Here is a 21,266-nt window from a genome sequence, read left to right on the forward strand (position 1 = left end):
CCTCCCTTCTCTCACCTGGTGGCAGTGACCTAGAAGGTGTGGTCCAAATTGTCAGCAGGAGATTGACAACCCGTGTGTTATCCCAGACCGTGAAAGTGCTCGACTGGTGGGTACTCTGACCTCCAGTCAGAACTGACAGATCCATAGAGACAGAAAGCAGATGGGTGGGTGTCAGGGGCTGGGGGCATGGTGAGGGGGCAATGACTGCTTAGTGGGCACACAGGTGACAAGAAGGTTGTAGAATGAGTTAGAGGTGGTGGTTGGACAACATTGTTAATGCGCCAAAGGCCACTGAATTGTGCACTTTCAAATGGTTACTGCGGTGCAGTTTATGTTATGTGGATTTTATCTCAACTAAAAAACCTTTCAAAGGGAGACAAGTTCTGGACACTCACTACTGGGGAGAACGAGACTATTGGAAGGGGGAAGAGGTTCCTGCGAAGGTTAAATATGGAGTTCCCATCTCAGCCCGCACTTCCAGTCCTAGATCCACACCTAAGAGAAATGAAGACGTAGGTCCACACACAGACTCGTACAGGTGTGCTCACAGCAGCATCAGTCACAATCACCAGAAGGTGGAAATGACCCCAATGCCCACTGACGGAGGAAGGGACAAACGAAATGTGCTCTCTCCATATGACAGAGCAGTATTCTGCCATCAAAAGGAATGAAGTACCGATACTGGCTATAACATGGATGGACCCTGGAAACACTGTGCTGAATGAAAAGGTGCCAGACACGGAAGACCACATGTTATTTGATTCCCTTTATATGAAATGTCCAGAATAGGCAAGTCTTTAAGGACAGAGAGCAGATCCGTGGTTGCTGGGGAGTGGGGGAGGGGGTGGGGAGTGCCCGCTAATGGGCCCCGGGGTCTTCTCAGGGGCGATGAAGACGTTCAGAAACTAGACACAGGCAGTGGTCGTGCACGCTGTGCGTGTACTGATTGCCACTGAACCGTGTACTCTCAAATGGTGAAGTTTTTGGTATGTGACTTTTATCTCAAAAAAAAAAAAAAATCTGTGGCAAAGAACCCCCTGGCTCTCGCAACTCCCGGGATGGGGTTTCCGGGGCGTGCTCTCTGCACTGGGGTCAGGGTGCAGGAAGCAGGCCGGGCCTGGGAAACCAGCTGCCTCCTGCAGGCCCTGTGCCTTGTGGGAGGGAGAGCCCAGGCCCCTCCCTGGGCACAGCGGTCCCCAGTGCCCACCTGAGTAATGCAGGCCCCCGTGAAGGCCACGATCACGGCCACCACGTTGACTGTCAGCTGGAACTGCAGGAACTTGGAGATGCTGTCGTAGACGTTCCGGCCCCACATGACCGCCTTGACGATGCTGGTGAAGTTGTCGTCGGTCAGGATGATGTCTGAGGCCTCCTTGGCCACATCAGTCCCCGCGATGCCCTGGGGGGCACACACACGGTGTCCACAGGCCCCTCTTCCCCAGCCCCCTTGACGACCCAGCCTACCCGGGCTTACGGTCTGGCTCCCCTTCCAAATGAGGCTCCCCGCCAGCTGCAGACAGATCTGGTTTCATCCAGTGCGACTTTGTACTAGGAGTGGGCGGGTTGTCTCATGGCCTGGTAAGGGCCTTTGCTCATAAACAGAGAGGGTGTTGCTACCATGGCCACCACCACGGCCTCACGTACGAGGCCCAGCTGCCACCACGTGACCACCAAGTGGTCTTCTGTCCGGTCTTAGCATGCCAGAGCGGCCTGCTGTACAAGGAGGTCCACGACTCCCGGGCGGGGATGCCTTCCGCAGAGCAGGGACGTGTCCTGCCGGCCCGTGGGGGTGTTTGCTGCTCACAGCCCCTGATGCAGGGACAGCCGCACACCCTGTCTGCCACCCTGAGGTCAGGTCCCGCGCAGCTCGGCTTGGCTCTCACAGTGCCCAGGGGCTGTGGCTCGGTGCCCTTCTCTGTCCTGGGCTCTGGGACAGACTGGCCCGTGCCCCTGGTGCCTGCTCACAGTGGGCTACCCTGAATGTGGCAGAGCGAAGGGGGCTCCTTCGTGGCAGGTGGGGAAAGGGGCTCGCTCGCTTTGTGCCTTCAGTGACCAAGCGCAGCTCGCTGCAGAATGCCGGGGCTGGCCACCCGGGCGGCGGGGTCAGGGTTTTATAGAAACAACGAGCTCCATACAAGTAACCAGAGAGAAACACAGAGGAAAAGCTCATCTGGGGACTCCAGTGATCACCCCTGGGGCCGAGTTTCGCTTAGACTGCATTGGGGGTGGCTGAGGCAGGCACACAGGTGGCAGGCCCCACGTCCCCCACCCCTGAGGCCCACTGTCACCTCGGGCATCCCCACGCCAAATGCCTTTAAACAACTCACACCTGTATCCCCTGACCAGATGAGCCCTTGGAGGTCCCAGGGGCCAGGACGCGAGAGACAGACTTCAGCACTCTGCAACCTGCCTTAACACTAGCCCACACCTTTCTGCACGAAGCCAATGTCCTTGAGACACAAGGCCCCGCCTGACGTGGTGAGCCAGGCCGGCACCGGGCGGCTTACCATGGCAAAGCCCACATCTGCCTTTTTGAGGGCTGGCCCGTCGTTGGTGCCGTCCCCGGTCACGGCCACCACCTGCCGCTGCTCGCCGGTGCTGCTGTCGATGATCCCTGGAATGCAGAGTGGGTCCTTGTCTGGGGGCTGTGGGGGCAGCTGGCTGACTCGGGAAACCCTTCGGGATCGCGACCGTGCCAACCACCCCCAATCCCCTGCCCTTTTGTCGCCTTCGGGGTCAAGTCCTTGTGCCTCGACCGGCAGCCCTGCTCCCCTCCTCCTGCCCTGGCCCATCCCCCAGTGAGATGACACAGGGTGGTGTGACTGGGTGGGAGGCAGGTGGTAAAGTTGTCATCGGTCAACTATGAAGTGTCATCGGTCAAGCACTATGTGACTTGGAGAAATGTCTCCCCCTCCTGGGCCTTAGTTTCCCCATCTGTTACAATGAGAGGCCATTCTCTAGTGGTGTCTTCCATTCATGCTGCTAGCCAGGGAAGCAGAGTGAGCTCTGGCATGTCAGCCCTTCGAGGGCGTCTCCATCATTATCCCCATTTTCCTGAGGAGGAAACTGAAGTTTAGGGAGGGCCATGTCCAGCGGCAACACGTGTGCAGCCCGGGACCCCGCTTCCTAGGCAGGCCCTGGAGCTTGGCTTTGGGAGCCCTGGGGCAAGAGCACACGATGGCCACACCCAGCCAGCATCATGGCACCTCAGGAAGGGGCACGGCAGGGGGCAGCAGGGGTGAGCGAGCTCCCTTACCTTTGACCAGAGTGTGCTTGTCGGTGGGAGACGATCGGGCGAGGACCCTCAGCTTGGGCCACACCTTGTCCAGACGCTCCTGTTCTATCTGGGAGGGGGAAGCACACAGACGCTGCAGAGCCTGGAGCGGGGGAGGGGGGTACCGAGCAGAGGCGGGGGGGGGGGGGGGTGGGGGGGGTGGGAAGAAACAACCAGAGCCCCGGACTGAGGTGGGAGGGCAGCAGAGCCAGGAACTACCTCGCCTTTCTCGTTGCGGATCCGCCGGTTGAACTCCTTCCCCTCCAGGCACAAGAAGTCCTCCCCGGGCTGGATGATGCCACACTTGGCCGCGATGGCCCGGGCCGTGTTGATGTTGTCCCCGGTCACCATGCGGACTGTGATGCCGGCACGCTGGCATTTGCGGATAGCTTCAGGAACCTGGAAGAGACAAAAGGCATGGGTGCGGCCACCGAGGCGAGACACATCCGCATCTGGGCTGAGCCCTGCCCTCCATCCGGCTCCACGGCACCTCTCCTTCGTTCCCTCAGCATGACCCCCACCCCCACCCCCTGACCCCAGGTGCCTCCTTCATTGCGCTGGGCCCCGGGACCGGCGACGACTCGGACCCAGGCCCCGACACAAGTAAAGCTGGGAGAAGCCACTGGAAGCTTTTATGCTGTCGAGGGGCACCACTGGAGTCTTGTCTGGAAAGGTGACCATAGAAATCACCAGCTCCGTCAATCTCATTTTCCTCTGCAAACTGGAGGTCCAGAGCGGCCGAGCCAGGATCGGCCCTGGTTACCAGGCTGGCTGGCAGGGTGGCTGTATCACTTAGCTCTGGAAGAATGACAAAGAGACCTCTGTCCCCAGCTACCCTGCCAGATGGCAAGGCCAAGGGCAGGCCTGTTGCTTTGGGGCCCCGACTCAGGGCAGGCTTCTGGCCATCAGCTGGCTTGTGGCCAAGCTCTGGACACTTCTCACTTGTCCCACCCCCCCGCCCCTGCCGCCCACCGTTTTGCAACATAGAACCAGAGGCATTCACAGCTATAGGTTCTACACGATAAGGTATTTTCACTACTTGGAACCAGTAGACACGTGGCTGAGGTAGAGGGGTGGGGGCAGACCAGTTATCGTGGAGTAGAAATGGTTGTGGCCAGGGTCCTGGGAGTCCAGGGACACTGCCTTCCTGGGTCTGTGAGATGTTCTGGCACCTGCCAGCCTAGGAGCAGCACTGAACACCAGCCGGGCGCCTTCGGCCTGGCAGGGGTGGGGGTGGGGTGGTGAACAGCTCCATTCAGAAGGGGGAGGCCATCAGGTCTATGCGAGCACAACGCAGCTTCATGATTCGGCTCTGCCGTTTGGACACAGGCCAATCATCCATGCCTCAGTTTCTCCCTGGCCTGACGAAGGGCAAGGCCCTGCGTCTCCGGGGGTGGCCCTGTCGCCCACAGCAGCATGTTCTCTCCCTGCTCTCCCAGGCTGCTGCTCCCCGTCCCCTCTGCTGCCATCCGCTTCCTCCCAGGCCAGCTTCCAGGTGTCCCCTTTCTGCACAGAGAGGCCCCGGTGTCCTCAGAATGCGGGGATACACTGCTGTCGAGGGCCTGCGGTCGCTGTGTACACGTAGCGAGCATTGACTGTGGAACTGGCCGGTCTTAGGCGCCTGCTCCGGTATGTCAGTGAATACCTGTCTCCTGAAGAAAGGCCCAGAAGCCTGTCCTCCCTCGTCTCAGCAACGCGCGTGTTTTCAGGCTAATCAGCAGGATCGGGGTGGCCCTGCTTCTCTCATGAGGTGGGTGCCACTGGAGAGGCCCTGGGAGGTGAGAGAGGGTCCCTCCCTGCCTCTGGCAACCCGCACCCCTGTGGCTTGCGCTCTTCCCTTGGGGCCTGCTCGCTCTCCCTGTCTCAAGGCTCCTCCGTCTTTATGGACCGGCAACCCTCCCCTTTGCTTCTTCGCTCTACAGCCTGTTCGGCTTCTGCCCAGTTTCTCTGTTCCCTCTTCACAAAAGCTCTTGGTAAAGCCGTCTACACACGCTGGCTCCTTGCCTGGCCCTTTCCTTCAAGTCTCTTTGCAGGCTCCTCCCACCTCCGTCCCAGCTGTCCACTCACCCTGCGACATCGCTCACATAAACATGCTTCTGGAATCTGTCTCCGGCCAGGACCTTCTGCTCTGAGTGCTCCACTCCTGCAGCTACCTGCCCACTTGACATCTCTGCAGGGATGTCCCGAACATCACTTGGCCCCAACCAAACCCGTGACCGGGGACAGCCCCCTGCCCCCCAAACCTGCGTCCCGTCGGACTCCCGCTCCAGTGCCCCAGTGCCGCCTCCGAACCAGAGCCCCGGGAGGGGTGCCTGACTCTCCCTCTCCCTCGCTGCTCCCTCCAGCCCGTCAGTCCTGCCGGGGAGGTCTGACCTGGAGGACCCCGGGGCCCTGCCCTTGCCCACCTTTCCTAACCTTTCTGGGCTCCAGCAGGAAGTAGTGTGAGAGCAGCGAAGGCACCAGAAGGGGGCCATGCCGTGGAGGCCGTACGGGAACCAGGGCTGCCCCTCCACCCATCCAACGACCAGAGGGTGGCTACCTCGGGCCGCACGGGGTCCTCGATCCCCACGACGGCTATGCAGGTGAGGTCGCCCACGACCTCGTTCTCATTGTCCCAGTCGGGCTCCTGAGCTGCGGGAAAGTCCCGGTAGGCAATACATATGGTGCGGAGGCCATCGCAAGCCATGGGCTCAATGATCTTCTTCACCATGTCGTCCCGGTCCCGAGGGCGGAAGCCGCGCGGCTCCCCGTTGCTGTTTAAGATGTTGGTGCACCTGGGGCGGGGACAGAACAACAGCGTTGGTGCCAGTGAAGCGAGGGGAGCCGGAGCAACGGAGAGTCTCGGCAGGCGTCGGTGTGAGCCCCGCATTCAGCGCGGCCGACAGGCTTGTACAAGGAGGGAGGCGTTCTGCCTCCTGGGGCCTAACGGTGTACCCTCCCCGACCACTCACATCCTTCCCAGAACCTCACGATGTGGCCTTATTTGGAAATAGGGCTGTTGCAAAGTCACGGCGAGGTCATACTGGTTTAGAGCAGGCCCTTAATCCAATGACTGGTGTCCTTATCAAAAGAGAAGAAAACACATGGAGACACAGACGCACACAAGGACAAGGCACCGTGAAGACAGAGGTGATACGTGTACAAGCCAAGGAGCCCCAAAGACTGCTGGCCATGGCCACAAGCTGGAAGAGACGAGGAAGGACCCTCCTCTGGAAGCTTCGAAGGGAGCGTGGCCCTGCCCGCACCTTGATTTCGGACTTCTGGTGTCCAGAACTGTGAGAAAACAGATTTCTGTGTTTTTAAGCCATCAGATTTATGGTCCTCCGTTCTGGAAGCCCCAGGAGCTGGAAACTCATAGGCTGGTGTAGGCGAGGAGACCCTAGAGTGCAGGGCTCACCCCAGCTCTTCGTGGACTCTCTGGGGTACATTGCTCTGGCAATGCCATGGAGTGTGGCCGTGACAAAGAAGCAGGATTCAGGTGCGGAAGAAGAAGGAGCAAAGGAACCGAGGTCCCCAGAGGCAGGCATGGTGGAGGGGCGAATGGGAGCCCTGGACAGACTGGTGAAGGAGGAAAGGAGGAGCTGGCAGGGACTCTCGCCCTTTTGTGGAGTCACTCACGTAACTCTCGCAACACTCCCAGGAGGTATTTCTGTTGTCTCCACGTAGGGGAAACTGAGGCTGTGCCGGGGAGTGAGTCGATGTCCACACGGCCAGCAAAGAGGAGAGCCAGGAGTGGGGCCCAGCGCCCAACTACAGGAATGGGGCTTCTAGGCACGGTACCTGCCAGAGGCTGAGGAAGCACAGAAAGAGAGCTGGGGCCTCCAAACCCGGCCGCCACACCTCCTGGGATGCGGTAGGACAGCTTCAGGGGGGATGTGGCCTTTGCACCCGGGTAGTATGTGCCTGGGCAGAGACTCGGGGGAGAACATTTCTGTCTTAGAAGGTGGCCTTGGAATAAGTGAGGAGCCAGGTGGGCAGGGCAGAGCAGCGGGGGGGTTTGGGGGGGCACTTGGAGGCGGAGCTCCATGCTCCCCGCCCCACTCAGTTTTTATAACAGCTTTATTGAGATATCATTCACACACCACACGACTTATCCATTTAAAATGTCCAATCCAGGGGCGCCTGGGTGGCTCAGTCGGTTGAGCGTCTGACTTCGGCTCAGGTCATGATCTCACAGTTCGTGAGTTGGAGCCCTGCGTCGGTTCTCTGCTGTCAGCACGGAGCCTGCTTGAGACCCTCGATCCCCCTCTCTTTCTGTCCCCCGCCCCATGCATGCGTGCTCTCTCTCTCAAAATAAATATTTAAAAAATATTAAAAAAATAAAATGTATAATTCAGTGGCTTTTAGTCTAGTCGCAGTGTTGTGCCACCATCACCACAGTGCACTTTAGAACATTTCCATCACCTCTAAAAAAAACCCTACACGAGGGACACAAGAAGTAAAGAGACAAACAGGATTTCATCAGTGAAAAACACATGCGCCTCCAAGAATGAATGAAGACAGTGAAAAGGCATTTGCCAATCAGGTATGTGCTAAAGATCTCTTACAGGACAACGACAAGACCACGAATAACTCAAATCAAAGACGAGCAAAGGACTTGAGTGGCTGTTTCTCCCAAGAAGGCACACAAATGGCCTGAAATTTGGCCATTTCGGGGCTGACATCCCTAGTCATCAGGGAAATGCAAACCAAGCCCCTGTGCGGTCCCAGCTCACGTGCACTAGGATGGCGATAAGAAGAGCGATAAGGAGAAGCTGGGGGGATAGAAAATGGTGCCCCTGCGCGAGACAGTTGGGTGGTTCCTCAAAAAGTTAACCTGTGTTACGGCAGGACCCAGCCTTCCCCTCCCAGGTATGTCCGAGAGAACTGAGAGTACGAACCCCAACGAACAGCTGTACGCCCCTGTTCACGGCAGCAAGGCTCACAGCAGCCCAAGGGCGGGGGACTGGCCGAAGGCCGAACGGATGAACCCTGACAGCGTTCTGCTCGGTAGAGGCAGCCTGACACATGGGCCATATATCGTACGATCCCGTTTATGTCAAATGTCTCTGATCGGCAAATCCATACAGAAAGGAGATGAGTGGCCGTCAGGGGCTGGTTGGGGGTGCGGTGGGAGGGACTGTTGAATGGGGACAGGGTTGCCTTTGGGGGGCTGGTGACGAGAACGTTTTGTAATGCGCCACACCGGGACTATACTTGCTGTGTGTTTTCACGCGATTACAATGGCCACTTTTACACTATGTCTATTTTACCACAACAGTAAACTCAGAAGCCTTGCACTCTGCAGCGCCCAGCCCTAGGCTGCCTCCCGTCGCCCGCTCACTTTTTCAGCAGGATCTCCGAGGCGCCCTTGCTGAAGAGGCGGAAGCCGCCGTCAGGCATGCGGATGACTGTGCTCATGGACTTGCGGACCGAGTTGAAGGTGTACACTTTGTAAAGCTTATCTTCCGGAATCTGCTCCCGCACAGGCTGGAAGTCCCGCTTCAGGTCCAGGACAAAGCCCAGCAGAGCACACTCCGTCTTGTTGCCCACTTGGCGTGGGAGAGCGCCTTCCTTCTCTGGAGGCTACGAGGCAAGGAGAACCAGCGTGGCACTGGGGGCTCAAGTCTCCCCTCCTTGCTGTCCCCAGGACCCCGGCCTGGCTGTGGCCACCATGTCTTTAGGGTGTGGTGGCAGGGAGCCGAGGAGGGCCTCCATGCGGACTCCAATGTGGGCAGGCTTCCCACCACTCACTGGGCTCAGAGGGGGTTTCCAGAACCTGCGGGTCCCGCCCAGAAGCCAGGGCAGGAGTCCAGAGGGGCCCTGGTGACCCCTGATGCCGCAGCCTCCGGCCCGGCGCCCTGCCCTCATCCCACCCCGACCTGGCCCAGCCTGCCGCCCGCTCCCTGCTCACTAGTATTTTGGTGGTGTAGGCACTGTTGATGGAGATGGCGTGGACCAGGAGGTCGAGGATCTTGGGGGTCAGGGTGCTGGGGGCCGGAACCTCTTTGTAGTGGGTGTCCCCGAGGTAGGACTGGACCACGGTCATACGGTTGGTGGTGAGCGTGCCCGTCTTGTCTGAGCAGATGGCTGTGGCATTGCCCATGGTCTCGCAGGCATCCAGGTGGCGGACCAGGTTGTTGTCCCTCATCATTTTCTGTAAAGGGCATAGATGAGGGCTTAGGTAGCCAGCTGTCCTTGGAAAGGTTGGCCCATGGGGTCAGGGAACAAGAGGTCATCAGCCGGTCATGTGTCAGCTGGCACATACCCTCGCGGCCGGGTACGGCTTGGAGTGACGGCAGAGCGGGAGGACTCTCGTGAGACAGGCCAAGCGGTCGACTCGCGGCGCTCCCTCTTCCCAGGGCTCCCCGGGGCCTCCCCCCTGCCCATGGCCCCCGCTCAGGTCATTGGCTGTCTCTGTGCTCCCCCCGCCCAACGCCATCTCCCCCCACTGTCTCCCGGTGTTCTAGGCCCTCTCCGGATCACCCTTTGCGCCTGCACCCGCTTCTGCAAGGGACAGCAGTGTCCTCAGACCTGCAGATGCCAGGTCTATCCCCCCGCCTGACTGCCGTCCAGCTCATCCCAGCCGCCCCACTCTCCCCCCAACCGATCCCAACTTGCTTAATGGCTTGGAACGCCAGTTTCTGGGTCTGTATCCTAGTATGAAGGCATTCTCACGCGTACTGTGTTTATAATTATTACCTTGACAGAGTAGGCTAAGGAGATGGTGACGGCAAGAGGCAGGCCCTCCGGGACGGCCACAACCAGTACAGTGACACCGATGATGAAGAACTTCACAAAGTACTGCACGTAGACGGGCGTGCACTCTGCCAGCCACACCCGGCCGTCCACGACGAAGGTCTCAATCACAAAGTAGAGGACCAGGATGATGACGGTGATGGCAGACATCACCAGCCCTGCCCAGCCACGGAAGCCACAGAGGGTGGGTGCGGGAAGGGGAGTCGGCCGGGGCGAGGGAGGGAGAGAGCAAGAGCGAAGGAGTGGTAAGGGAGGCTGCAGACTGCGCCACGGCCAGCCAGGTCGGGGGAGGCACTCGGTCCCCAGCCTTGCGGACGGACGCTTGGAAGCCACGGTTTCCAAATGGGGGCCGGACCGGCCCCTGCCGGCCGCTGCCGGCCCCTGGCGGGGTCCCCTTGCTGCCTGGCCCGCGCCCCCTGGAACATCCCTTTCCCACTTGCCCTCCACAGCCCGGCCTCAGGCCCGGGAGCCTGGTGTCCTCGCCCATTGGTGGCCCCTGGACCACGCGTCCGCTGGCCCTACCTGCTTTCCCGATCTGCACGGCCAGTTTGGTGAGCTTGCCCTGCAGGACCGACTTCTCCTTCTTGGGCACGCTGGCTTTCTTCTTCTCCCGTTCCTCAGTCTCCCCACCCTCCGCACTCTTCAGGGGCTGCATTTCCATGGCAACTGCCCCGTCCTGCTTCTTGGCTGCGCACAGAGGAACCCCACAGCCAAACTTAGGGCCCAGGCGGCAGCTACATGGGGCTTTCACAGGGAAAGACGTGCCACACCATACAAGAGGAAACGGGGCTCAAGGGGTTTCTCTGCTTTCTGAGTGTGACCTAGCCCAGGGGCTGTCTCCTCTCCCTCCCGTCTCCCTGGCAGCTCAGGCCCTCCCGAGATGGGTGGGAGGCTCCGGTGGTGTCGTGGTCAGTGCAGAGACCGTTGTCTCGGGCTTCTCAGGGGAAAGGAGGACAGACACAAGCACGAGCAACTTTGGGCACACAGACAGGATGGCCAGCCCCATAATGCCCCAAATCTCAATACCTGACAGCAGAGGTCTGGGGCCCAGGGAACGTTCCAAAACCTTGAACTGAGTCAGTGGCCCACTGGTGTCCAAGCACCCCCCCCCCCCCCACCCAGGAGGCCTAGGAGCCCCTGCGTTCTTCTCCCCTGCTCCCTGCTTAGGCTGTCTGTTCTCCCGTCAGCCTCTCGAGTGGGCGCGTTGACTTCCATCAGAGCCCCGGCTCGCTGTGTGCCCCTCCTCAGCCCGCTCCCTGGCTGTAGGTGGCTCCTGCCAGAACGGGCCACCATGGGTGAGCCTCACACCTCTCTCTCCTCTAGCTGCCTCTTCGCCTTCTGTCTGGGACAGGTGGCGTCCTCGTGGCTCCCTCACTGGGTCCTGCTCTCTTCACACTGCCCCTGACCCACAAGGCTTCTTGTCCCCAGGGGCCTCAGGCCAGAGCCCACGGCCTCAGTGATACTCAATGCCCCACCCAGCTGGGTCACTCTAGCCTTGTGCCCCACTGACTGGCACTCCCTGCCCCAGCCCGGGACCCTAGCCATCAGGCTGTCCCCCTGACCCAGATCCCTCCCAACCTCAGCTATCCTCTGAACTCCAGTTTGCTTGTCTGACCCTGTCTTGGTCCCTGGGCCCCTGGGCCCCACAATGCACTTGAGTCTTGCCCCTGGGTCCGTTTCTCTGCATTCTGACCTTCCTGAGGGCAAGGATCATGCTTTACACCTTTGGATTCCCTCCAAAGCCCCTCACCGCTGACAACCCTCATCCCAGCCACACGGCATCAGCACCTACCAGGCATTCGGGCCGAGAGGAGAGTGGGTGTTGGACCGGCACCCGGTCACCCTGCCTCAAAAGCCCAGAAGAAAGGCAGCTGGACCGGGAAACCCACAGGCCTGGTGTGGTCTTGGGTGAGTCACCCTCTCTGAGCCTCAGTTTCCTCACGGGTGATCTTTGCATACTTCTGGCAGGGTCTGCACAGGGGCCCCCCCACCTCACTCACCTGGTCTCTGGGTGCTCCTCCAGCAACTGATGCGGGCGGCCCCCCACCCTGTGCCGCACCCCTCCGCCACCCCACCCTGAGCACGGGGCGCGCATTACCTTTGGTCTGGCTACTCTCCATCGCCCCATCCTGCTGCTTGCCTACAACGGAAGAGGAATGACAGACACAAAGGCTTCAGAACATCCACGTGGCCCTGGCACATGCACACGCACACGCACACGCACACAGGACAGCGGGACACAGACAGCGAGGCCAGAGAGTGCGGTGCAAAGGGGCGGGGAGGAGGGCCCTGTGCTCCCCGGGCCTGCTCTGATGCCCTCTCTCCACCTCTCGGCCCACGAGAGCCACACTCTTGGCTTCCCAGATGAAGGCCCGCCCTCCAGTGAACTCCCTGAGCCAGTCCTGGACGGCCCCTGGGTCATGTGTGCCCAGCAGTGGGGGAGGTCTCTGAAAAGGCTACCGCCACGGGGAGTGAGAGCCGCCAGGTGTCTGGTCCCAGGTCTGCCACGTTGAGCAGGGCCCCCCCCAGTCGGGATATGTACCCTCCCTCCACAGGAGTGGCATGAACTGTCTACCTAGGTGGTCCCTGACCCCTAGTGGCCTAGCGGTCAGCTTTCTGTGCAGCGCAGCCAGCAGTCAGCTCTGCAGAGTGTTTGGAGGGACAGAGAAGGGAGACTCTAGAAACCTGCTGGCCTTGAATGCCCACATGGGTGCCAGGCACCCGGCACTGGAGGGAGCAATGGTACGCGGAATGGGCTGGGCCCCAGCTGGACCTGTGTGTCGGCGGCGGGGACGGGGGACGCATTCGTGAATGTGGTCTGCAACCACAAAGCCCGCAGCTGGGTGTTGGGGACCAGGGCAGTGACTGGCTTCCAAGACCAAGGTAAACGGTGCTGGCAGTGAGGCCAGCACTGTGCTCCGGGTCGGGGTCTGTATCAGCCCCTCTGGCCTCATCTTCCCCAGGGCATTGCGGTGGGGCATCGGTTCAAAGAGCTCTCTTAGGGACCACACAAGTGCTAGCCCGGGATCTGGAAATGACTGACGTGTGACAGGAGGGGTTTGTGTGCTGACCAATACCCAATAACTCATGTCACTGGGGATCCAGGAGCGCAGACAGGGTGCCAGGTGGCTTCTAGGCAGTGGGGTCTAGTCTGGGGGTCCCAGGGAGGAGAGAGAGGCCCCCTCCCGGCTGGGGTGGTATGCAGGTTGTCCCTCTGTCAGAGTGGGGAGGTTCAGAGGTGAAGGAGACTCCTGGGGGGAGAGGAGACACCTGTAGACACACGGTGACAATGCAGAAGGGCCCAGAGAGGCCTCTGGAGGAGGGAGGGACGTGCAGGATCAGCACTACAGGAAGAGGAAGACAGAAGCCCAGGGAGGGGAGGAAGGGAAGGAGAGCACCTCAAGTAGGAGGGTGACTAGGAGTCAAGGCCAAAAGGCAAGAAACAGGTTGAAGGGCAGCAGGTGGCCTGGGAGCATCGGGCTGAGAGACGGGGTTGAGAGGCAGCAGGAGTGGGGATGGGGGCCAGGGTGGGGCGCTGGCTTGGCCACCGCAGCAGCAGCCGGGCCTTGGGCTCACACCTTGGTGGGGAGTTGTGGGTGCTGCTGCCCCTGCCTGGAGCCTGGCCAGCTCTGCTCCCCTCCAGCCCACCCCCCTCAGGGTTCCCCTCTTCCAGGGAGCCGGCTGGTGGAGGTGCCCCCTCTGAGCCCTCAGTAGCTCAGCCTAGGGCAGCTGAAGTAGAGGGAGGGGCAGACGAGCCAGAGCTGGGGAGGGGCCTGGGGGGACTGGTGGGGTTTTGTCAAGGTTGAGGAGGAGGGGCCCAAAACCAAGTCCTGCAGACCACCAACATCTCAGGGACAGGGCTGCAGGGGAGGAGAAGGCTTCCCTGGAGAGGGGGATGGGTACCCCAGCCCAGCCTGGAGGAGGCCCAGGGCCCACCCACCCGCCTGCTTGCCTGCCTGCGGCCCCTCGGCTGTTCACGGTGGAGAGAAACTGCGCTGAGCCCCGCAGGGAGAGGATGCTTGGTGTGGCAAATGTGGATGAGGGTCTGCTAGTGCTGGCTGGCTGCTGGGAGACGGGGCCCACGGCAGCTTCTAAGGCCACAGCAGGTCACCCACCTCCTCTCTCACTGTCTCCAGGAGCAGGGCAGCCTAGGGCTGGAGACACTGGCACATCCTTCCTTATGCTGGCCTGTCCCCTCGCCGCTTGTTTGCCCGGTCTAGGTGCCCTGACTGACTGATGTAGGGCCGGTGACCGGCACCCCTCTGTCTCACTTCCCCCCGGGGACCCTGGCTGCGGGCTTTCAGCACACGCTCTCTCCACATGTGTGCAGCTTCTTTGTACTCCGAGTGGACCCAAGCGAATGTTCTCGAAGGCACACATCTAGGAAACTCTGCTCCCCGCCTGGTTCGGGGGAGACCCAGGTTAGATCAAGGTGAGTCATGACCTGGTGCGGGCCTGAAACAAAGAACCGAACGGGGTCCTGCCTGGTGGGATTGGGACTCTGGGCGTGGGGTGGTGCTGAGGACTGCTCCATAGTTTTGTTCTGAGGACTGGAGGAGACAGAGGCCACGCCTGGGGCTCGGGGCAGTGGCGAAAGGAGGCAGCGGGACTGCCGTGTGCCAGGGAGCTGGACTCTCACAAGACAGTTGTCCCTTGACACTGTTTTCCCCTGGGCCCCCACCCCATCCCAGCTTCCTCTGGCCTCAGACAGCCTCTGGGGAGTCCAGTCCATTTCGATTGGGAGCCCTCTACCTCTGGCTGTATGACTCACACCTCCCTGGCTGCCATGTTGGTGGGGCCCTCGGCACCTCACCGCGGGGCGTCAGCACACCCAAGAGCGGGCACAGGGTCCCCGGGGGCACTCTCCCAAGCCAAGGCGGCTGGCCTCTGTCCCTCCAACCCCGTTCCTCCCCAGGCAGGGCACTCCCCCCACCCTGGCACACACTTCCCAAAGCCTTTGGGCAAAGACGCCAGAAGCAGGTCCTCCAAAGGAATCGGAAGAGAAGGTACGGCCTCCCACCGCTCAAGGCTGGCTCTCGCTGCAGCTGGAGCTGGAGTGGGGGATTAGGCCAGTGGTGCTGGGAACTGGAGGTCACTCTTTCCTTACCTTTCTTATCCTTCTTCTCCTCTTCCTCCCCACCAGCTCCAAGCAAGGTAAAGATGATTCCTGTCTGGGAGTTGACACCAACAGCAGTCACCACCATTCTTCCAGAACCTTCCATGACATGGGTACCTGGGAACACAGGGGGGACCGAGATAGATTTGCATTGCTTGAGGGAGGCGTGGCTGAACACCTACGAGTTCTCCCCCAGGAATCCCAGAAGCACGAACTCGGTGTTTGGAGGCCCCTGGAGGCTATGTTGACCCTAATCCTAGAACGAAGCCTCATTCCTGGCTTGGAGGGGACCCGGAGGCGCACACATGAGCAGCTGCTTGCCCAGAAACACAAGGTGAGGTCTTCACAGGGTCCACCTGGGGCCTCCAGTCTCTCTGTCCTGTCTCACACTGCATTTGCCACCAGGATAAATGCTGGGCTAGGCCAAAACGTTCTAGGAGCTTTCCTCAGGATATTAGGGGACTTTTGAGGCGCGGAGCACCCATTTCCTTCCCCAGTGGCTAGAGCGACCACCATCAGGCCTCCCACGGACCACTCTGGCCTCTTGGGGGCAAAAACTTCAGACTCCCCAGCCAGAAGGGCGACTCGGGAGGCCTGCGATTGAGGGGGTGGCTGGACCAGATGGCTTCCAAGGCTCTTTGGTGCCGAACTGGTCCAGAGGGCAGTGCCAGCCTGCATCTTGCCCCCGCTACCCCCTCCCCCCAACAGCTTGGCCAGTGCCCCGAGGCCTCACCTGAGAGCAGCATGGGGTCTTTGTCAGCTGATTTGCGCACGTGGTCCGACTCGCCTGTCAGGGAGCTCTCATCGATCTTGAGGTCATTGCCTTGGATGAGCACGCCATCAGCAGGTAGCAGGTCTCCTAAGGCCGGCCAGGCAGCCGGAACCACACGCTGTGGGTCCGGGTAGCCTTCCGCCCTGCAGCCTCCCGCCTGCCCCAGGCTAGGGGGTGGGGCCCTCTCCCTTCAGCTTCAGGCTCCTCCTTTCCGGAGAGGATCTGCACCTCCGGCCCTGTCATCTGGCCCTCAAATCCCGCCCCCTACGGCCTGCTTCCTGGGGCTCTGTCTCCAGCTTGAGCCCCCTCACCGCCCACTGCTGCCCCTGCCCCGCCTTGTCCCGCAGGTGGAGGCCCACGTACTGGGGGGTGGGGAAGGCCCTTGCCAGATGCACTCACCATACTTGACCTGTGCGATGTCGCCCACCACCAGTGCGGCCACCGGAACCTGCAGCAGCTGGCCGTCCCGGATGACGGAGAACCTCTGTTCCTGTTCGATGCGGCTCTGCAGGCCCCGGAACTGCCTCTCCTTGCTCCAGTCATTGAAGGCCGTGACCAGCACCACGCAGGTGACCGACAACAGGATGGCGGCTCCCTCGATCCAGCCTGCCTCGGCCTCCCCTTCGTCTTCTGCCCCAGCTGACACGTTCCCGCATGCTGCACCCGAGGACAGCAGGGAAGGGTGGGGTGGCAGGAAAGTCACGCTGAGGCCCCTCGGCTCAGGTCCCATTCCTTCCCTCCTGCCGGGTCCTCCCCTGCTCACCTTCGCTCTCTTCTCCGGGCGGTGCATAGAATGAAAGGCCCAGGGAGACGATGGCAGCTACCTCCAGGATGATTAGCGTCACATCCTGCAGGGCCTCCCACACCAGTTGCAGGAAGGTCTTGGGCTGCTTGGGAGGGATGAAGTTCTGCCCATAGATCTGCCTGCGCTTCTCCAAGTCATTGGCATTGTTGGCCAGGCCTGTGTGGTGCAGGGATGGAGAGCGGGGACACAGAGCAAGAAGATGGGAAGGGCCAACGGCGTGAGGCCCTGCCCCTTTCTCCCCTGCTCGCCCAGAGTGCCTGTCTTGTTCTCTGGCCTGAAAGCCCCTGGAAGGCGGGAACCGCACCTGCCCGGTCCTCCAAACCTTTCTGCAAACCCCGAGGACAGGTATGTGGGCGTGTGTGCCCTCCAGCTGCCTGGACAGCTCAGGCGTGCGACCGCGCGACTCGCAACAATGTGGAGCCCCTGGTATGAGGAAGGGTTCGGTCGGCCTCCCGATATGCTCGGGGAGGTCTATGGGCTACGGTGGGTCCCTTCAGAGGGCAGATGGGAGGGACGGTGATAACGGCCACCACGGGGTGGGGGTGGGCAGAGGGAACCCAGCTGGGCCAGGGATGGCCAAGTGTCACCTGGAGACAGGAGAAGAGAACAGCCCAGGCGTTCGCAGGAGTGCAGGGCTTGGTACAAGACTGGGGTGGAGGGCACAGGTGTGGCAGCCTGCTGTCAGCCGGGCCCAGGGTAGCTGATCCCCTGTGGGCTGTGAGTGGGCCGAGGTGCTCGTACAATCCCTCCAGGGTCCAGAGGAGGAAACTGAGTCCAGGGAGGGAAAGGGCCCTGTGCCTGTGAGTCGGAGCTCTTGCTGGCAGCCCAGGACTCCTTTGCTGCCCTGTGCACCTGACCCTAGGTCAGGATGACGGGAGCCTCACAGATGCTAAGCCATCAACAGGGGGGCGTGGCCAAGCCATGCGCGCGGGACACAGAACCTGTGTCATCTGACGAGACCCGGGAGACAGTCGGCTCTGGCGGCCCCAAAACATCGTCAGTTTTGCCCATACTGTTGAGCATGGGTGTGGCACCCGTGGCACCAGGAGGTACGTAGGAACTGCCCCCGCCCCGAGCTCTCGTGGCCGTCGTCCGGAGTCAGCTGCCTCCTTCCTAATGCTTTCCCTAGACCCCACTGCAGTGCCAACCTCGAGCTCTGAGCTGGGGGTCACGGCGAAGGGCGGGGATGGGACGTGAGCTCCCTGCCTTGCCCACGCCCCCACCTACTGCCTCCTCTGGGGCTGCACATGTGGCACTTGGTGAATGTCTCTGAGGCTCTGGGACTGTCAGTGAGTGATTCATACTTATGCCACGGTGTCCCCAGGCCACCAGGCAGAGGACGAGGAGAGTGAAGGGTGAAGAAGCCGGTCTCAGTGGGGACCCCTTGTGGCCAGAGCGGGTGAAACATGTTGAAGGAGGGCTGAGAGGCTGAGAGGCCTGACCAGTACTTCTAGAGCCCTGGGAGGCCCCCGCCACATCGCAGGCACTCTAGTGTGTTGGGGCTGGGGTGAAGGGCTCAGAATCAACATCCACCAAGGGGCGAGCTCCGGCTTTCGAGGCTGGGCCCTTACCTTACTTCTCATCCTTGGGACAGCCCACTTCCCACCCAGGCCCTCACCAAGCCCTCTGGGTCTCTGCCTCTACAGCATGAGTCCCCTCAGGCCCATGCCTGGAGCTACCAGAAGTCTCCATGTGGAACTGACATCCAGGCTACCTCCTCCCGAGGCCAGACATCCACTTGGCCACCCTCCCCAGAGGCGGGCCCGCCGGACGCCGTCCCCTGGCCCCGCCCTCATCCCTCTGGATGCTGCTTCCTTCTAGGCCTGAACCCAAGGGTCCGGCTCCACACTGACACCTCGTGGGCAGACACTGGACTGCAGTTCCCGGGGGGCAGGGAGCTACCGGCAGGGCAGATGGGGGGCGGGTTCCCCAGCTTATGGGGGTGATCTCAGCTGGCTTGGGAAGGCACATAGGACTTGATAGCAAGGAAGTGTTAAGTGGGGTGTAGAAAGAGTTGGGAGGAAGGAGGGTGGCTGTCCACTAGGCAGGGAAGGGGCCTGGGGAGGGGCAGGGTGGAGCCCACCAGAGGTGGAAGGCCTGACGAGAGCAAAAGCCCACAGCGGGCACAGCCTGGGCACATCTCTGCACCCAGCGGGGCTGCGGCTGCCCCTGCCCTTCTTTCTCCCAAGGCCTCATGGTGCCTGGGCCCTGCCGGGGCTCCGGTTTCTGAAGGCTGCAACTTTCCACCTGGGTGTCTGGGACAAGCTCAGGACCTCAGCTCCTAGGGCCTGGGGTCCCAGCCGAGGGCCTGTGCCCCACTCCTAACTGAGGCCTGCATCTTTAAGCTACAAGAGATATGAAAAGTGAGGTCAGTACTATGGAAGTGCTTGAACCCCCGCTCTCCCAGACACCCGGAATTTCCACTGCCCCTGCCTTGAGAAAGGGCACGGATCTGGAGACCCTCAAGAGAGAGCCCATGGGTCCCTGTGCCACCATAAGTCTGCATCCTGCCTGCCTCACCCCATACGCCAGATTGTCCCCAAGGGAAGCCAGGCCCTTGGGGCCCCCTCCCCAGGAGTGAGCTGGCTCCGTTCCTCCCCTCCCGCTGTCAGCCTGTCCCTTGGCCTTGGATTGCCCTTGATACTCTAGCAACGCTTCTCTCTCCCTTGCCCTGCACCAGCCCAAGACCATGGCCTTCCTGTTGGGCTTGGGGGTCCAGACAGCTGCTCAGGTACTCATGTGGGGGCCAGAAGGTAGCTGCAGCCCCTCTGGCTCCAAGCATGTGCCCAGTCGGCAGGCCCCCACAGCGGCCCAGGTCCAGGTGCTGGGGCAGGGGCCGGCTGTTTGGCTTGGACACAGATGAGTGTCCTGCCCAGAGCAGAGGCCAGATGCCATCAGAATTGGATTAGGACCACATCGTGCGGCTCTTGGATAATCCGCCCTCTCCTTTCCATGACTGCTGCTGGTAAAGGCCAGACAGGGGAAGGGCTGGGGCCCAGGTCCCCCTGGTGGGCTTCCCACTGAGCTTGGCCCAAGACCCGGGTTCTCTGGCTTCTGGAATCCTTTTGGATAGCTACAAAGCCTGAGCCCATTGACGTGCTTATTGCCGGGAACAGACAAAATCTCCCCCCCCCCCCCCAGTACACCATGCACGTCCCCACGCCCCCCACCCTTCCCAAAGCACCCATCTGCCAGCACACCTTGCCAGGGGATTGATGTGGGGCCCAGGGTGCGGCTAAGCCGGCCCCTCCTAAAGCTCAGGCCACTGTGTCTGGGCAGGAGCGGGGACATCTGGGTGAACACTCCAGGGCCAAGTCGGCAGGTGTACTGGGGGCCAGGGCTCCTGGGCTTGGTGTGGGGAGGGGTAGTCCTCACGCTGCTCATTCTTCAGGAGGCAGGTCAGGCCTGGCCGGCTCCCTCTGCTGCGGCCTGGCCACCCACCTGGGCACTTGCCCTTCTCCATGCCCGCCCCTCCATAGGCACTGGGCGAGCTCCAGAGCCGCTGTGGCAGAATCAGGCAGGTTCCCAGGGGCCTTGACATTTTAAATATTTAACAAGGCCTGACAGGCAGAGGAAAGAGCTGCCAGCTGAAGCCCATCTGCTTCCTTTTATCTGGAAGAGGCCAGAGCCCTTGTGGCTAAATGGCCCTCCACCCCAGCCTCCCCCCTAGCCCCAAATCCTGGGCGGAGGGGGGGCAAGGAGGGGGGAAGGAGAGAGATCCCTCTGGCCCCGAGCCAAGCCATCTGCCCTGATAACACAACACACCAGGCTGGGTCCCTTTGGAGCACAAAACAAGAGAACCCAGGCGGCCCTGAGAAGGCCACTTAGGCTTGGAGTTCCTGACCTGGTTGGGTGGGCACCCTCTCACCCGGCCCTTGGGCCCATCTCCTCCCGGGTGGGCCTTCTCTACCCCCTGCTCCAGCCCATGTGCCATCCACAGACAGGGACAGGGAGCAACAGACAAGGGTGATGGCCAGAGCCCTGGGTGGACAAAGGTGTGACAGCTGAGATGGGAGCTGATGAGATCAATCAGGGCTGGCTGAGAACAGGCCTGGCACTGGGCTGGGACAGCCCTAGCAGCCCTGCCAGGGAGGTGCCAGCTGGGCCAGAAAACACTCCAACTCCTGGAATCTGGGGCCAAGCCTGGGTCCTGGTGGTCCCGGCCTCCCAGCAGACCCAGCAGGCAGGACCGGGAAAGGCTGGTGCAGAGCAAGGCACAGTTTTGCCTCCAGTGCAGGGGGCAAGGGCTACAGGGCCGAGGCAGGGACCCAAGGTGGCAGTCAGGCCTCTGCCTCTGGAACCTTCTAGACAATGCTCCTCAGCCTTCCTCAAGGCTCTGGGCAGCAGATCTCCTCAGATCTATGCTGCCTGAGGCTTGCACCTCTTTGGCAGGGGAGAATTCTGCCGCTGAACCACCCAAGCACCAGACTTGCTTCTTTGCTTCTTTGGGACAGCCTGTGGCCAGTGGCACCTCCACTCAGCACTCTGCCCCCCCTTTCCAGAGAGAGCCCCCTGCAACCCAGGCCCGCAGAGGGCCGGCACCCTCGTTTTCCTGTGCCCC

General features: G+C 61.1%; 1 protein-coding gene across 4 annotated transcripts in view; it reads right to left on the reverse strand.

Moving 5' to 3' along the window:
* ATP2B3 (ATPase plasma membrane Ca2+ transporting 3) overlaps nucleotides 1-21,266 on the reverse strand; it is a 62,124-nt gene that overhangs the window by 22,120 nt on the left and 18,738 nt on the right. For all 4 annotated transcript variants that reach the window (XM_053891524.1, XM_053891523.1, XM_053891522.1 and 1 more), the window contains exons 3-16: nucleotides 16,664-16,861; nucleotides 16,300-16,557; nucleotides 15,862-15,987; nucleotides 15,120-15,245; nucleotides 12,111-12,152; nucleotides 10,535-10,699; nucleotides 9,956-10,170; nucleotides 9,168-9,410; nucleotides 8,598-8,839; nucleotides 5,814-6,048; nucleotides 3,494-3,673; nucleotides 3,257-3,344; nucleotides 2,508-2,614; nucleotides 1,208-1,399 (exon numbers count right to left, since the gene is read on the reverse strand). In XM_053891524.1, coding sequence (XP_053747499.1) covers nucleotides 1,208-1,399; nucleotides 2,508-2,614; nucleotides 3,257-3,344; nucleotides 3,494-3,673; nucleotides 5,814-6,048; nucleotides 8,598-8,839; nucleotides 9,168-9,410; nucleotides 9,956-10,170; nucleotides 10,535-10,699; nucleotides 12,111-12,152; nucleotides 15,120-15,245; nucleotides 15,862-15,987; nucleotides 16,300-16,557; nucleotides 16,664-16,861 — 2,417 coding nt within the window. The remainder of the gene's footprint in view (nucleotides 1-1,207; nucleotides 1,400-2,507; nucleotides 2,615-3,256; nucleotides 3,345-3,493; nucleotides 3,674-5,813; nucleotides 6,049-8,597; nucleotides 8,840-9,167; nucleotides 9,411-9,955; nucleotides 10,171-10,534; nucleotides 10,700-12,110; nucleotides 12,153-15,119; nucleotides 15,246-15,861; nucleotides 15,988-16,299; nucleotides 16,558-16,663; nucleotides 16,862-21,266) is intronic.

The sequence above is a fragment of the Panthera pardus genome, unplaced genomic scaffold (genome assembly GCF_024362965.1).
Source record: "Panthera pardus isolate Hobbes unplaced genomic scaffold, ASM2436296v1 HiC_scaffold_27, whole genome shotgun sequence".
In the NCBI taxonomy this organism is placed as follows: Eukaryota; Metazoa; Chordata; class Mammalia; order Carnivora; family Felidae; genus Panthera; species Panthera pardus.